Source organism: Pipistrellus hanaki, assembly GCF_964339955.1.
Source record: "Pipistrellus hanaki genome assembly, chromosome: 14".
In the NCBI taxonomy this organism is placed as follows: domain Eukaryota; kingdom Metazoa; phylum Chordata; class Mammalia; order Chiroptera; family Vespertilionidae; genus Pipistrellus; species Pipistrellus hanaki.
The window spans coordinates 27,443,719-27,462,262 of record NC_140516.1 but is presented as its reverse complement, the minus strand read 5'-3'; the positions used below and the strand labels follow the sequence as shown (position 1 = coordinate 27,462,262).

Here is an 18,544-nt window from a genome sequence, read left to right as displayed (position 1 = left end):
AATGTTTTAAGTTATGCAACACAGTCCCTGCTTTTGAGAAAATTACAATAGTTTGTGATATGAATACTGAGAAAGATTAAATAATATTCAGTATACTTTGATTAAGTATACAATTGTAAAAATAACCCAGAGCTAGTAATCATAAGATTGAAGGCCTAGTTCTAATTATTTCACTTTTAACCAAATGAACTGTAGTGTGTCACTAAAGGTACATTTCAACTGAAGAATGGCGTAAATCACACTTAAAATTTATATTCTATATCACTGATGTAGGATCAGAATCAGATGAGGCAACAGAACAATCTAGAATTCTATTCAAATGAAAAATATTATTTAAGGAATTAATTTAAGTTGATAGCTAAGATCTTATGCTTTGGAGTAAAAAATAATTAAGGACACAATGTTCCACTTATTAGCTATGTTAGTTTTGGGTTATTATTATTATTATTATTATTATTATTATTTTGCAAGTCACTACACCTGATTATGTCTCAGTGCCTCCATGTATGATATGAAATAGAATGACATCTACTCCATGATGAAAAAGTTCGTCCATTGAAATTCTTACAAAAATACTCAAAACTTAAATGTAGTCATGGAGAAGCCTCAAAGAACCCAAATTAAGGGGAATTGTACAAAATAAACGACTTGTAATCTTCAAAAGCCTCGATGAAAGATTGCTTCTGATTGAGGTGACTAAAAGAGGCATGACAAAAAAGGTCACATATGATTGATCATTTTGCTATAAAGGACATTATTAGGGCAACTAGCAAAAGCTAAATGGAGTCAAAAGGTTATCAGAGTTACTTCCTGATTTTAATGGTTGTATTGTGCTTGTACTTAGAAGATCACACTTTTTATAGGAGTTAGTAATTGAAGCGTTTGGAGATGATGGGACATTATGCTGGTAACTTATTCTCAAATGTTTTTCTACTAGTCTTACATTTTTCCAGTAAGTTTCATATTATTTGGAAAGAAAAAGTAACAGCATAAATTTATGCATATTTATGACAATGGCAAAACACTTATATGTGTATTGTGTGTGTAGTTTGTATAAATATGTAAATGCCTTATATAATTATATATGCCCAAAATTAAAAAAACTTTATCAAAGGCACACACCATTTAACACAATTAACATGGATTATTTGATGAAGAATGATTGGGGAGATAGTTGGGGGAAAGGGGATAGGGAGTGGAATTGAAGCAAAATAGGAAATAATATAATGTATAAAACATGATTGCATTTATAAAAATATGAATATTGAGAGGAAGAATAAAATTAAACAAGGAAAAAATATATAAATATCTGGGTCATTTCAGTTTGGTATTTTTGGCAGTAATCATTGCATTTTTCTTGTTATCTCACAAAGGTGATTTATAATTTAATATCACACAGCACAGGCTGGTAAAATTATGCTGAGCAAAATAAGACATTCAGAACAAGATAATTATCACACGATCTCACTTATATGTAGAATCTAATGAACAAAATAGACCCAGGATTTGGAAGTGCAGAGGGAAGAGTGTGTGTGTGTGTGTGTGTGTGTGTGTGTGTGTGCGCGGCGCGCGCACGCACGCGTGTGTGGCCGAGGGGTGGGGGGGTGGGGGGAGAGGGCAAGAATGAATTAATTAAATAATTTGTATGCATAACCGATGGGCATAGACAATAGGGTGGTGAAGGCCTGTGGAGAGAGTGGGGACATTGTAGAAGGGGTGAATGGGGGGGAAAGGGGAGATCTGTAATACTTTCAACAAGAAATATAATAAGAAGACTAAAAAAGGGCTAATTCCAATGTCACCCTGATGGTTGGGAGGTTAGCAGTCTGAATCATGCCAGCAAGCTCAGTGTACATTCTTGATAACCTATAATTAGGTCACTTCCTACTTCCAGACACTGGTTTTGTAGAACTGACTACAGAGGCCACGGGCTGTGGACAGTGCACTGCCCCGGAGGGAGGGTTATTAATGCTGGCGCCAGGCCAGACCACCAGATAGGGCCTGGAGACCCCCAACACCTGGGGGCCTCCTCGCAAGGCCCATGAAAAAGGACCAGGAGCACAATCCATATTTGTGCGACAAAGACCACAGGGAGACATAAAGGAAAGGACCTTGCATGTTTCTTCACTCAGACTTGGGAAGTTATTCCCTGAGTCTGCCAGCGTAAATAAAAAGTGTCCCTTCTTTTCTTTTAGAGCGTTGCTTGGTTTTCTTTGGTCTTCTGCAACAACAACTTAAAAAAAAATAGAATTCTAATGGCAATCACCTTCGGCTGCTCTTTCTAAGTAACCATTTGCTTATCAGAATCAAAATGAGCTACTTTTACTTCGGATTAGGTTGGAGGAGATACCTGTTGCAAAGCTGAGTTAACTTTCGTGGCGAGGTAATTTTGCTTCTATCTTTGAAACATGTTTTCCTAATCTGAAGCTTTAAAACATTTTTTTCTTTTCTTTTGGGTGAGTGAAGTTCATGAAATGAAGACTTTTCCCTTTAAAAGGAGTTTTAGGGATAAAATAGGCAGAATTTGAGAGTTTTAGAAATAGAGGGTCCGTGGGGGAGGACTGCATAGGTGGGTGCTTGGAGCTGCCAAAAGGCAGACATTCACAGAAATAAAAAATTTAAAAAAGGTGCTGCAGAGTAAGGAGAAAGACATCCATTCACAGAAGATAGGAAAACGCCACAGGGTATGGGGAGAAAGAGGAAACATACTTTCATTGGGGTTAGAGCAATGCCGACAAATGGAAAAAAGAGGAAAACAGATTTTCACAGGAGTTAGAGAATTCTACCACTGAAAGGGGAGAGAGGGGAGCACACCACGAGGGGTTTGAGCTTTGAAGCTGCTATAATAACCAATCAGGAGGGACTATCAAGAGGCAAAGAACTGCAGCTTTTATAAACCTTAGAGAAAGGGGCTCAATGGGTTACCCCCTTTAAGATCCCCCTCCCTACATGGTAATCTCTACCTGTTTCCAATAAATTTCTACTTTTTTTCACCCACCACCTTTTGTCTGTGGCCTCATTCTTAGAATCCATCTGTCAAGAACCCAGGAAAGAAATCACCCTTGTATCCTGCTCAGAAAAAACCACCCAACTCACCTTTATTTTCTTTTTAAAACTGTTTTGGGATTTGGGGAACCCAAGTAAAATAATGTGCATTCAAAACTAAAATACAGGACATTGAATTCTTCAGTGTTTTTCAGTCATTATTTCAATGCACACACACACACACACACAATATATATATATTTTTTTTTCTTATGGTTAAGTCTTAACTACATTTTTTTCTTAGCTCCAAATCACACAATTCTTGGTAGGTAAGTATAGAATCACCATAGGCACTTCTTAAAATCAACTGGGATCCTATTGTTTTCCTAGACAAATGACACATATTAGTTTGTTGAGTATACTTCAGTAACACTGTTTTTGTTTCTTTCTACTTATCAAAATCTCGCAGAAATAACTGCATTTGCATAGTTAAGCTTTAAACAACTCTAGCTGCCAGGATGTGAAGCAATAAATAGCTCTAAGGAATGTAGTAAACTCAGAGGCTTATTGCCAAATTACTAAAGGAAATACTGATTGCTGTTATTAAAATTCCAGTAGCTATCGAGCAATTGCCAAAACAGGTACTCCACATTCAAGCCCATATTTCAAATTAGTCCTCTTCTATTTAACTTTTAGGAAGAGCAGAATAATTTAATTTAGGTCAATAACAGTAAACAAACAAAAACTTTCTACCAAGCAGGTTTAGAAATTGTAAACTTTTCTTTCAGTCATACATAGTCTTCTGACATTGAAGTAAATAAAAAAATTTTATTTTCTGCTATAGCTCTACATTTTTGCTTCAAGTTCTGTTACAGAAGGAGTTTGATAAAAGTATGTCTCCACCACTTCCACAAAATTTGATAAAAAACAAACAACCAACAACCTCCCATACACAGGTATAATATTAGTTAACTATCTTCTAGAAAATTAGAAAGAATTCTATAGGGCTTTAAGGAAAGATTTGTTAGAAATAAGGAAAGATTAGAAAAAGCTCTAACTAGAAAATGAAGATCATTTTGAATTGGGTTTTTTTTGCCATTATCTCCAAAATATCTTTTTATTATTCTTAAATCCCTCACAAAAGTTTCAATAAAGATAGATATCTTATAGTAGTTTACCTTATTGTTTTGGTGACTATGTTCTGCTATTTTAGGGTTTCTCAGTTTCGGCACAACAAGGTCTTAGCTAGGTAATTTTGCATTACTCTATCCCTTACATATCAGTTTAGAAATACAAAGCAATAAATCCTTTGTAAAAGCATACAATTCTTGGAACAGCAAAACATATCAGAAGAAAATGTTAAAATCTTCTTTAAATGTGTCTTTGTACTTCTAAATATATGCAAGCCATTTTTTAAAAAAAATAAGATATGTTTTTATTTTGTTTCAACACCTTGGGGTATTTATTACATTTCATCACTTGAGTGTATTGTCTTGTAGAAACTTTCTACACATCCATTCCCTTTTACCTCATCTTGAGGCTGCATGAGCTAAGTCTTCATTTCAGATTTAATTAAGAACAAGATGGTTCTTATCATCCCTATGTCTTAATTACAGAGACTGGGTGACAGAAAAAGCCCATACAGAGCTAATCAATCGAGAGAGGGGAATATGCCTGAGACTGATGACCCTGTTTGAAACCTTAGTTCTAGCCTTTCTTGAAATCAGATCCATTGAATTTTCAATAAATCTTTATTGATTGCATGGTATATTCCAAGTATTATTTTTGTTGCTGAAGATACAATAGTGAATAAAACAAAGTGCCTGTCATTGTGAAACTAATACAATGTTTGGCATAGTGATAACACAGAATAAACAAACAGAGTGCACCTAGGGTAAAAGTAAAGCGATATATATTTTGAGACATTCTATTGTTATCTTTTAATATATAAGGTGCTTGAGGAAGGACCATTTTGCTAAGGATAAACTTATGGGAAGGGAAGATAAGACAAGCCCTGTGAATGTCTTGGAAAGGAGCATTTAAGCAGTGAAAACTGCATGTGAAAGGGTCCCAAGGCTGGCATGGCTCCAAGTGCAAAGCGGTGTTCTAGGAGACTGGAATAGGAAGCCTGAGAGGATACAGGATGAGTAGTGGGAGATGAAGTCAGGTTGGTACCAGACATTTGCTTTTATTCTGGGTGTTTTGGGGAGGCCACTGGAAGAGTTTCAGAAAGAAGTGATCTTAGTTCATTTTTAAACATCTTTTGTGTCAATAAAAGAATGCTGTGTCATGGTGGGATGAGAATAATATCCAGGGATGTAGCCACAGATTGATGGTGGCAAGGATCAGGATAAAAGCAGTGTGAGTGGCGAAAAATGGTGAAATTTTGGATATATTTTGAGACCAACCAGATTTGCTAACTTATTGGAAATGAGAGGGGAGCAGTGAAGAAAGAGAAAGGTCAGAGGTGATTTGAAGGGCTTTGGACTGAGAAGTAGGAAAAATTAAGTCATAACTTACTGAATACATGAAAATGAAGCAGGGCCACTGTTTTTCTAGGGGTCCGGGAAGTACTAGGAGTTGAGTGTGAGACACATTAATTTTGAGATGCTATGATAATACTATGATTTGGCTGCCAACCCTCCCTTCAAGGAATGAATAAATTATTCCCCTGAATGTTGAAAATGTTGACCTCTGAGGGGTTTCAGCTTCTGTCTTATTCAGAGAATGCCTACCTTAGAAAATTCAAACTGCTTTCTGGGGAAACCTGCATCTGGCTCATGGGTCCGGGTATATAAAGGTCCTACCTCCTTCTACCAACCTTCTAACTCTAAAGGGCTCTCAGCTCTAGAGCTTTCTAGGGTCTCAACTGAAGCATTTGTTTGGATTGCACTGAAGCTCAGCTTCTCTCTAAACCTAACCCTGCTTCCTTCCTCTCCTCTCCTTTCCACAGAACTTGATTCCAAAAAGGCTCCCTAATAAACTGGATTTTATCTCAAAGTCTGCTTTGGAAACTTACCCTAAGACAGTGGTTACTTAATATCCCAAAGTAAATATTGCTATTACACTTGGAGGTGGGACTGGAGTGTTAGGGCAGAGAGCTAACCTGGACATATGAATTAGAACTTGTGAGCACAGAACAATTTGAACCCATTAAACAAGATGAAATAATATTAGGAGTGATTGTAAATAAGAAACAAAGATTAGAAACTTACATAAGCCTTAGGACATTTCAACTTTTAAGAGATAGGATGGAGAAAAATACCCAGAGACTGTGGTGCTCAGGAAGTATACAAAATAAGTTTAAAATAAGGAATGAATTATTAATTCTTACTGATGAATAGAGTAAGATTAGGAATTGACTTGACAAGGGAAAAGGAATTAGGACCATAAAAAAGAGTCATGTCAATTGTTTGATGTGATTGTAATTTTGATTATAGTAAGGTCAATAGACAATAGGAGAAAAAAATCAGCAAAACTTTCTTCAGGAAAATATGGATAACTTATCTGAGTGGTTTGCATAATGAAGTAAAGCAGAGAAATGAATAAATTGCAAGAGTCGTTTATGGAATGAAGGGCTTTTTTTTCTCATTGTTGTTTTGTATTTTAATTGAGAGATACAACGAATATTTTCATGCAAATGAAAATGATCACACAGCAAGAAAGCTCATTATACAGAAAGTAAATCGGTGATTCTGGAACAAAGTTCTTGAGCAGGCCAGAGTGGACAGAACCTAGAACTGGTGGAAAGGACCCGCACTTTAAAGGTGCCGTGTTTTCATTTTGCACTGGACCTTAAAAACTATCTAGGAATCCTGAGCACTATTCAAAGTGTGGCCCATGGAGCAGTGTTGTCCACTCTGCAAAGTGGTCATTACCAATTATAATGGTATAAAAATTTAGACTCGATTTTATCTAGAGTAAAATTTAGAGTAGATCAGAAAACTTTAAAATAATTTGACAGAATGATTTTATATCTGTTGAATTTAATGATATAAAAAAAATGGGCTTTTAGCCCTAATCAGTTTGGCTCAGTGGACAGAGCATTGGCCTATGGACTGAAGGCTCTTAGTTTTGATTCTGATCAAGGGCATGATCCCTAGTTGTGGGCACATTCCCAGTTGGGGGTGTGCAGGAGGCAGCTAGTCGATGTTTCTCTCTCATTGATGTTTCTAACTCTTTATCCCTCTCCCTTCCTCTCTGTAAAAAAAATCAATAAATACATATATTAAAAAATGGGCTTTTATTCCTTGTATTTTGTCTTTTATTTTTATACTAATTCATTTAAATGCATCCTGCATACAGAGGCTTGAGAAGCATTGATCTCATATGCAAATGGAGAAAATAGTTTAGATAAGAACAGAGAGAAACGGAGTGGGAGAGAAAGATAGATAGAAACTTCAGTGAGAGAGAATCAATGATTAACTGGTTCCTGCACAACCCTATTGGGGATTGAGCATGTAATCATGCATGGACCCTGACCAGGAATGGAACTTGACCTCCTGGTTCATAGGTTGATGCTCAGCCACAGAGCCATACCACCTGGACTGAACTTTTAGAGAATTAAAAACAAAACATGACTACAGGCGCAAAGAGGCGTGGTACATGTGGTGATGGAAGGCGTGGTACAAGTATGATGACAACTGGGAGCAGGATGTGCCACAGAAAGCTATTCTCCTTGTGAGGGAACTGTGCCTCCAGGCTGAATACAAACCACACATTGCGAGAGTGTCCACCTGTCCCACCCGCTACCGCACATCCGCTTTATGATCTGTACTATCAGCAGAGGCTATTTCATCCTGAAGTTTAAAACAACTTGAGATATGGCTGTATTTCCAGCCATACCAAGTTTTTTAAGCTACTAGCCCTATCTAAGGGAAAAATAAGATTATTTTCACCCATTTCCTAGGTGCCCTACTTCTTGTTAAAGTGTAAATCAGAGACAGAAGTGAAGTCTAACTCTATTAAAACATGCATTTGAGTTATAGCCTACAGCTGTTCTGGGGCAAAATTGCACATTTTTTAAATCATGTTTACTTCTTTCTAAGAAAGCAAGGGTCAAAGAAAAGATGATTTAGGAGTGACTGTTTTAAATGTTATCGCACCTAGGGTTTTCCTTTCCCTAACCTCCCTGATATTTCCTGCCTTTATTCCTGTAAACACACTGTAGTCTATGAAAGATTTACATGGGGCTCTGTTATACTTTGGGAAGAGGAAGGTATACATATGAATAGAAAATACATAAAATATGTTTTCCTCACGTCGTTCAGCTTTATATTTCTAAAGATGAAAAATCATCCCTAGATAATGTGCATCTCTTAATGTCAAGGGCACCAAAATTATTTATGGAAACTTAAAACATAATAGTGCATCTGGTTTAAAGAAGAAAAATGTATGCTACAAATTTGATTTAATTTTTGCAATGAGGAGATGCTTGGAATTGTAAGACACATATCTCTCTCTTCTGTCTGTCTGTCTGTCTGTCTATCTATTTATCTATCTATCTATCTATCTATCTATCATCTACCTATCCTTCATACAAAATAGCAATTATACTTTGGCACTGGTTCAATGTATGTCAACTTTCTTATGCATACTTACAATGACTTTAATCTTTTGATATTATATAATGCTAATGATGAAAGAACCACCTAAAATCTAGTGCATAGAAAGATGAAAAAAAAATGTACTTTCCACTTCATGAACTAAAAATGAAGAGGGAAATAAGTGACTTTCATTTCTCACATTTATCAAAATTAGGGTAACCTACTAAATAGAATATGTAACATATAAAATTAAAGGGGAAATTGTCATCTTTTGGTACTGCAAGGGAAAATCTTCAAGTAACATATTCAAAGTGATCCCCATAATATAAATGATGCATCAAATTTTTTGGTACAAGGCCAATTTGTAACTCCCCAGCTATAAACCTTTCTTGAATCATAAAATTCTATCATCTTCAGGGAAAATAAATACTATTTTATAAGAAATATTTATTAATGGAAGAAAGGAAGGAAGGAAGGAAGGAAGGAAGGAAGGAAGGAAGGAAGGGAGAGAGGGAGGGAGGGAGGGAGGGAAGGGAGGGAGGGAGGAAGGGAGGGAAGAAGGAAGGAAGGGAAGGAGGAAGGGAGGAAGGGAGGAAGGGAGGGAGAAAGGGAGGGAGGGAGGGAGGGAGGAAGGAAGGAAGGAAGGGAGGAAAGGAGGGAGGGAGGGAGGGAGGAAGGAAGGAAGAAAGGGAGGAAGGAAGGAAGGAAGGAAGGAAGGAAGGAAGGAAGGAAGGGAGGGAGGGAGGGAGGGAGGGAGGGAGGAAGGGAGGAAGGGAGGAAGGGAGGAAGGGAGGAAGGAAGGAAGGAAGGAAGGAAGGAAGGAAGGAAGGAAGGGAGGGAGGGAGGGAGGGAGGGAGGGAGGAAGGAAGGAAGGAAGGAAAGAAGGAAGGAAGGAAGGAAGGAAGGAAGGAAGGGAAGGAGGAAGGGAGGAAGGGAGGGAGAAAGGGAGGGAGGGAGGGAGGGAGGGAGGGAGGGAGGAAGGAAGGGAGGAAGGAAGGAAGGAAGGAAGGGAGGAAAGGAGGGAGGGAGGGAGGGAGGAAGGAAGGAAGGAAGGGAGGAAGGAAGGAAGGAAGGAAGGAAGGGAGGGAGGGAAGGAGGGAGGAAAGAAGGAAGGAAGGAAGGGAGGGAGGGAGGGAGGGAGGAAGGAAGAAAGGGAGGAAGGAAGGAAGGAAGGGAGGGAGGGAGGGAGGGAGGAAGGGAGGAAGGAAGGAAGGAAGGAAGGAAGGAAGGAAGGAAGGAAGGAAGGAAGGGAAGGAGGAAGGGAGGAAGGGAGGGAGAAAGGGAGGGAGGGAGGAAGGAAGGAAGGAAGGAAGGAAGGAAGGAAGGAAGGAAGGGAGGAAAGGAGGGAGGGAGGGAGGGAGGGAGGAAGGAAGGAAGAAAGGGAGGAAGGAAGGAAGGAAGGAAGGAAGGAAGGAAGGAAGGAAGGGAGGGAGGGAGGGAGGGAGGGAGGGAGGGAAGGATGGAGGGAGGAAAAAAGGGAGGGAGGGAGGGAGGAAGGAAGGAAGGAAGGAGGGAAGAAAGGGAGGGAAGGAGGGAGGGAGGGAGGGAGGAAGGGAGGGAGGGAGGGAGGGAGGGAGGGAGGGAGGAAGGGAGGGAGGAAGAAAGGGAGGGAGGGAGGGAGGGAGGGAGGAAGGAAGGAAGAAAGGGAGGGAGGGAGGGAGGAAGGGAGGGAGGAAGAAAGGGAGGGAGGGAGGGAGGGAGGGAGGGAGTGAAGGAAGGAGGGAGAAGGAAGGAAGGAAAAACCTTTAGAACATTTGAAGGATGCAAGAGAAACACATTAGCACCTAAGACAAGACCTGGTAATGCAGAATGGCAGGCTATTATAGGAAAGCTTGCATTTCACTCAAACTGTTCTAGAAATGGATCAATTCTGTAGTAAGATAAAGACAGCAGAAGTTTTTCTTCAGGATTAAAAACAATAATTCTTTGAGGCATACAGTTTAAAATCTATAGTTCTTGAAACTATAAATAATGAGAAGAATAAAGACAAAAATAAAATGCATATTCCAAGCTGACTAAAGCAGTCTTATGCTTATACTCAAGTAACTTTATTAGTAATATTTATGATTTTTTTCTCAGGTAACCAGAAGTGCCAACATACAGGCTATGAATACATGCCTTGTATCTTTTCTTTTGTATTTAAACATATTTTTAACCCTCACCAGAGGATTGAAATTATATTTTTGCATTGATTTTTTTCCCCCCAGAGAGTGGAAGGGATATGATAGGGGGAGAGAAAAAGAGGAGAGAGAAAGAAGCATCAACATGGCAGACACACATCAGTTGGCTGGCACCCACATGTACCCCAACCCAGGGCTGGGATCAGATTCTCAACCCAGGTGCATGCTGTTGACCAGAATAGAACTTGCGACCCTCCAGTGTACAGGCCAATGCTCTAACCATCGAGCACACTGGCCAGACATCCTTTCCTGCCCTACTAACTTTTTGTTACTTGTGGAACCATTTTTTAAGAGATGTCTTTATACTTTATTTAAAAATAATGAATGATACTTTTGTGGGTTTTTTAATTTTTTCTTTGACACTCATGTTATGCTGCAGTGTCATCAGTTTTTTGTTGTTGTTTTATTCTATACAAAATCAGTAAAATTTTAGGCTACTTATGGTAGCTCAATGTATTCTTTATTACTTTTTATTATATTATTTGACACTTTTGTTTATATTTTATTAAGAAACCTTTAAAAATATTAAAACTATTCTTAGTTTACCAGCCATAAGCACAGGCCACTTTGCCCATGGGCTATTGTTTGTCAACCGATGCTATACAATACTCATGCTTTACTTTAAAAACAACAACAACACTGACATTATTTCAAATAAATTATTGTTTCCACAAAAATATGTTCATGTTTCCATAAATTAGAGTGCAGTATCAAAAATAGAGCATAAGGTTGAATGACATTTTAAGTATAGGCACACTTGTAAGCACTTATTTTCCCCCTAATCACAATCATTGGCCCCTAAAGGAACAGACTGTGTGCAAGGAGGGCCGTGCCGATTACAGGCTTTTTCCATTTGTGTGTGTTTCCATTTTGAGAAGTGTGGTCGAATTTTCTCTTTGTGAGGATATCACCAGCAATAGTGGAACAGATCATTTGATGCAAAACTTGTTTGTAACTAAGATTCGTTCTTCACAGTTAGGCATACATTTATTCCTGGTAACTGGATATTTTGACTCTTTGTAGCAGTGTGAAAAATCTAAGTGTTCCATATCGAATAAACAATTTAGAAACAATATCAGGGTCTTGAGAATAATGCACTTTATTTTTATGCAAAAAAGTATCACAGTTAGGAACTGAGCTTTTAGGAATGAAGCTGGGCAGGGTCAGAGTTGATTGTTTAAATGCTAAACACTACAGATCTGTACCTTCATGAAATCTCCTAAATATTTCCTTCCTCTGTGCTTCCATTGTAAGTACACAAGTTTGGACCCGTATTTTCCTATACCCAATTTGAATAAATACGTATTATTATTTAAATATATTTTATACATATTAAATATTTATAAAATATCAGAATCTCTTTCTAGGAAAAATGAGACATCTTTTCCTGCTCTATAACATCAGGTTGTGCTATGTGACTTATGGAACCATTTGTCTAGTTGGACATTGTATGTTCTTGACTTATTAACTGAGGAGTAGCCAAATGCATTGCTTTGGCTAATGGAAATAAAAATATGGTTAGATTATATATGCATGACTTCTAGGTAACAAAGGTAACAGCAACAAACTCAGTTTTATTTTGTTTTCTTGCTCACTGAAAACATTGCCGTCAAAAGATCAGTAAAGTTCTATATAGAAGCTGCTTCATCAGAATGTGAAATTTGGCAACAAAAACCTAGCTGGCCTATTCTATAATTTTGTACTTACAAGTGAGTGTGCCACAACAAACACCCAGGATATAAAAAACATTAGCTTCAAGAGTGTAGATGGTGGTGAGGAAATAGTTACTGAATGTTTTACGAATGGAAAATCATGATAGGCAGGGATGGATCATTTAGCAAATCTTCTGTGTGCAATGACTTACATCAGAAACTATGTACAAAAGGACCTCATAGATCTTGGCATCAGACTTGGCCATGTGATTAGTATGAAAGCTTATAGATCCCTACTCTGATTAGCCCAGGAACAGTCATATGACTTGGTTTGGCAAATGAAACATAGGCAGAAGAGCCCTGTGTCACTTCTGGAAGAAGCAGTAAGAGCTGGTTTGTTGTGCCTTGCTTTTCACTCTGTCAGAGAGCAATGGTGTCCCAGATAGAGCCTGCTCTATCCTTCTGAGTGGAATGGCAGTGATGAAGAAAAGAGTTGGAATTGATCAACAATGGACACAGGGTGAGTAAGATGTAAGCCTTTTAGTTATAGATCACTGAGTTCTGAAATTGAGCATGTGTGCAAATATAACCTAGCAATCTTTACTGATTAAATAAGCAAAGTACTTGAACAGTGCCTGGCTCATTGTGTGCTACTCAAGTATTAGATATTCTTATTATTATATAAGGATGGTGATGATACAAGATTTCATATGTAAGAAAGTAGGATTATGCTAATGGTGAAATATGAGTCAGAAAAAAGGGTGATTTGGAAGGAAAAAAATGCCCTTGTGGGAAGACAGCTGAGACCTTATATTTGAGTAAAACACATAGAACTATTTGAAAGGATTGGCTCATTTTTAGAGTGATGAAAGTAGATTACAATTTCAGACAGACAAAGATGGAGAACGCTGTTGGACCTAACTCATGGTAAGAATTTCAATATTGGGGAAATTGGCAACATATCCATGGGTGTGCTGGTAAAAGTTTAACAGCCAGCTCTGGAGTAAGGATATTTGATTTGTCGCATTTGTCCATCTCTGTGACATAAATGCACCCACCATGGCCGGTTTCAAGCTAACAATGCCACATCACTGCACATGGAGTTGGAGAGCGATGCACACAACAGGCTCTTGTGATCTCAAGTGCAAAGTCTGGCTCCCTCACACCATCCTAACTGGTTTCCCTGGCAGCAGATCAGAAAGATATAGGAATATGCTGGGGGGGAGGGGGGATCTCACCTAATGCTAACCCCAGTCAGCAGAAGACTTTTGAAAAAGAAGAGCTCTGGGTAGCACTGTCCTCTATTGAATACCATCAACCTAGCAGCCAGGCAAAACAGTCTTACTACACAGAGGAAAATTACAGCCTGCCAAATAACTTATATATAAAATGCAAAGAAAACACTTAAAAGGGGGAGGGGAGAAACAAAAATTGTTATCTAGAAAGAAACCCCTTGATCTCAGTCAAAACAGATTATTTTGGAGTCAGTCTGCTCTTTGAAAACATTTCCCCACAATTCTGTTTTCCTAAATAGAGCAGTGAGTCATCATGGGGTAGTGGACCTACGTGTAAAAAAAAAATTGGGAGGCAGCTAGGAAGACCTCTAATGCTTCTGTTATTGGAAGTCTTTGGGAGAGTAATCTCATGGAAGCTTTTGGGTTTTTAGGTCTCTGGTTTAAATTCAATCTCAGTTGACCATGAGCAGAAGTGGATGGCTAGCAGCCTATGAAAGATGCTTTGATTGTGTCACCACAGTTCTTTCTATAGAGACGCCACTGCGATTGGCACCCTTTCTTTTGCTTCTATCAGAAGCACAAAGGGTGAATAGAAATGTCATTTCAACCATTTTCTCAGCTTTTGTACTGGAGGAATTTGAGATATGAAAAAGGCCAGCTCCTTTCATCTTTAACTCTCAAGTGGAATTATTCTCCAATAATATGATTCCAAAATCTCTCTGGGATGTATTGCAATGAAATCTGAGCTATCTCACAAGTAAAATTATGTCGTACCTTATACAAAGTTAAATAGCATACAGGCACATTCTTAAGGTGTATTTCAATGTAAGACATTTCAAATTTCTTGGCCTGATTCTAACAAATCTAACACTTATTATTCTTTACTTCTTGTTTAAATAAATAGATCTTCATATATGCAAATAAAAGAAACACACTTGTTTTAATATTTGGTTTTGGATATTTTAACATTTTAATGACTTAATTAGCTGTTTTCCTTCCCTGAAGAAACTGCGGGGTTTTTTTTCTTTCTTTCTTTTATTTCAGTCATTAAAACCCTCCAAATTTCCATATTACTAATAAGTCTACTTCCATATAATTTTGTTTTACACATGTTTTAATAGTGAATGAATACCAAAAGCAAGAAAACCCTATCTAGTTACTAGAGAAAAGAGACAAAATAGGTACTAGAACAGAGACACAAAGAAGTCTTTGATAATGCCAACCAAATTTTTAGCAGCCTCAAAAATAAGTGGGTTATAATGGAATGAACCTTATTTTGGAAATGATGAGAATTCAATCAACTCTTCTTCGGTGTCAATGACTCTCTATGGAGTTCACTTTCCACATCTGGATAATGAGGTTGCTGTGTTTCATTATTTTTACATTCTTTCCAATACAAACATCCTTTAGAACCTTCACTTTTCCATCATCAGTGAAATGATGTTAATATTCAAATGGAATTTAAACAATTTATAGCTATGCCTATGTAAACTTATCTGATGGTAATCATTGATCCTGGGATTTTTCTAAATCATCATCCTATTGAAAGCTCTCCTAACCTTCAAGGTCCGCTTCCTGAATCCTCATGTCAGCAACTCCCATCATTTCCAAGTAACTCCAGAGGAAGATAAATTATCTGTCCTATGAACATTCATAGGTAAAGCAGTATGTCATGTCATGGTCCTTATGGCTTTTACAACAAGTGACAGTTACCAACACCATATGTAGTCCAACTTGAAGCTATGGATTCAGTTGACGACATAGCCTTCTCCGGACAAATATGCTTTAATTAGGAAGATTTACAAAGTGAAAACCAAGCTATCATCCTGCAAGTTACCCATAGGCCCATGAATCAGAAGCTGCAAATAAAAATATCAGCCAAACCTGCCTCCTTCATCTAAATAAACCAAGGCACAGCAATTACATGATTTGCCCATGGCCATAGAATGAAGTGTGCCTCAGAATTGGGACTGCCTACCATCAGCCCGTGCATGTAAAGTTATTCTCTCCATATAACACTGCAGCAAAAATGAATCCTGCTAGGGCAGAGAAAGCCAAGACAGAAAATAACAGTCAGCTGCAGACTCTTTGGATGCCACGTACAAAATATTCAAGTGCCTGTTTCCACTCCCTTCATTCTCTCTTGTAATGATTGCAGCTAATCCCTGCCAGCTCACATTAGTTCCTCAATTGTGGCAATCAATAGCATAGATTAGCTGTGGAAACCCTCCATCTATAGTACCCCTGCTTTCCTTTCCAGATGGAATTTTCATCGACTCAAGTGTATGCAGACATGCGAGCTCTTACCCCGCCAGGCGCAAATATAAGCCCATTAGTCTTCAAGGTTGTCGCTTCAAGAACATACCTGTAGATTTAATAAAACAGCGCCAATCCTCATGGCTTCACTGACTTCTAGGCTGTACATCATCTGTGGGAAGCGGGGAGGGCTTTGATTGTTTGGAGGAAGCACTTCAATGTACACGGTGCAGATGGAGTGCCTGCAGAGAAAGAGAAGCCAGCGAGATGGGTAAAATCCTACACATTTAATGACAGACTACATCTGGTATTCTGTTGTTGGGTTTACAAGAGAGAAAATTAGGAATTTTTGTAGAAAACAAGGATATAATTCAGAATCAAAGGGCAGGATAATAAAAGCTATCACCAAGATGTAAAGTTTTTTTTTAATGAAATTATCTTAAGATGAAAGGTGTAATGCCTCACGTACTGTTCCATCCCCCCTACTTATATTGATAGTGTGAATTAAAATGAAATAGTGACCCAAAGGAGGCCAATAAATGATATTGCTTTAACCTCTGACATTATTTTGTAATGCCTCTTTAATAGCAAAAACACATTCTGTAAATATCTGCTAATAGGAGCTGTCCTTGGGGCTCACTTCCTATTAAACCAGGAAAGGATGTATTGATTAAAATAACACACAAAACAAAATAGGGGCTGAGTTTTTATTAGTTTGGTTGCTGACATCAATGGCTTAATGTAAATGCTTGTCAAAATTCAGGATCATACAGTGATCGTTGTAGAAAAAAGTTGCAAACACAATAACATTTTACATCTTTAAGGAGTATAATACGAACAGTTAAAAATTATATTTCATTAAAATGTTCCATTGATGAGGAATTTTTGGAGGATAAGAAGATAATCTATTATTATAAGAACAAAAATATTAAATTGACAGGACCAATACTTTTGACAGCACTGAGATTTCTTAACACAGTAAAAGCTAAAGAAGCAAGTTGTTAAGGTCTGTTCAGATGAAATACTGGCCAAAGTGTATTAATGAGACATGGCAATTTACAAAACTAGTCTCCTATGTTGAAGAGCTTGAGTTGTATGTTTTAAACTTATTGTAACAATAACATGAATTGTTGTTCAAAACACATATAATTTTTATTTTGGAGTCTAGAATTTTTAAAAATCAGATCAAAGCTCTTTTTATTAAATGCTTCAATTAAAAGATATGGTCACCAGAACATTTTCCCCCCAAGATTATTATAATAAAACTAGAGGCCCGGTTTGGGTCCAATCCCTGCAGTTGGACATCCGGCAGTAGGACATCCCTCTCTCAATCTGGAACCGCTTGCCCCTAATCACTCTCCTGCCTGCCTGCTCGCCCCTAACCACTTGCCTGTCTGCTTGCTCCTAACTACTCACTTGCCTGCATGTTCAGTGTGCATCATAGCGACCGGTCATTTTGGTTGCTCCAATCATGGCACACTAATGTTTGCTTGGGCTTTTCTATAGAGATAGTCTACTTTTTGACAAGCTTTTAGGTCATAGGCACTAAATATGTTTTTTATAGCTTGTCAAAGTATATTATGTATAAATCTAAATAGTTTCTACATACCTATAGAATATTAAACATTTTCCAAAAACTGCAGTGACTTTAAAAAAAACACTGTACTTATGTTTACTGCAATATAAAGCAATCACATTTTAAATTAAAATTAAAATCTTTTAGATTTTTATAATTAGTTAAAATATCTGTATTAAATTTTGCCTCTGATTTTATCATTTTAATCAAATTCTAATTTCATTTCACTTCAAAATATTTTAACAACCAAGCCTTTGAAATGAGAAATAATATCTAGGGTTAGCATAAGGATTATATAAGATTATACATTTATATTTGTGTGTTCACTTGTGTATATACATGCATATGTTTATATATGTATATATAATACCTGTAAAACATATTTATCAGTTATTATGGATAAATTTTCAATACAAGCTTTCAAACTGAACTTTATAGAATGGGGTAAATAAGCTTGCACTTACTTTAGTCATCATAGTTTAGAGGTTTTAATTGCATTCTTCCGCTTTTTTTAAATTAAATGCCTACAGGCCTGGTATCCCCTCTCCACTCCCCAGAATAAGAGTGTGATGAGTCTTAGGGATTGGACCTTTTGAATGAAAATCACGTGGTGTGGGGCGTAAGAATCTACATTTTCCATAGATACACAAGGCTCTCCCCACACACTCAGTTTTGGAAACCAATGCCCCAGAAGCTCTTGGCAAGGAAAACAAGCAGGCTCAACAGCTTTTTAAATTAGTAGCCCAAGGTTTTCTCTACAAACTGACCTAAGCTCTCCTCAATAACCCTAGAGGCGAAAAGATTCCTTTTAGAAATAAAATTAAAAAAAAAAAAAAAAAAAAAGTAGAACTCACTTGTACTCCAAATTCAAAGCTTACTTCCTGCTTTTAAACTTTGGCTTACTGATCTGGATTGCTTTACAAGAGAATATGAATCTCTTTCCACTTTGTGAAAGTATCTCCTTCATTAACCTTACTATGCTTTGTGTATTTCCTTCTTCCCCCTTTGACAACTTTCCCCACTGGAGGGCTAAACTCTTTACATTATCAATACTACAGCAAGGACCTCCAACTCAGATGATGCATGTGACTTGCCATAGAGAAGAAACTAAACA

The 18,544-nt window shown here is 37.6% G+C and overlaps 1 protein-coding gene across 1 annotated transcript in view; it reads right to left on the bottom strand.

The window, feature by feature from the left end:
* The window catches only part of PCDH15 (protocadherin related 15), a gene marked incomplete at its 3' end in the record, with an annotated part of 622,267 nt that overhangs the window by 206,082 nt on the left and 397,641 nt on the right, over positions 1-18,544 (bottom strand). The window contains exon 17 of the mRNA XM_084903437.1: positions 15,964-16,096. Within this exon, the coding sequence (XP_084759563.1) occupies positions 15,964-16,096 (133 nt within the window). The remainder of the gene's footprint in view (positions 1-15,963; positions 16,097-18,544) is intronic.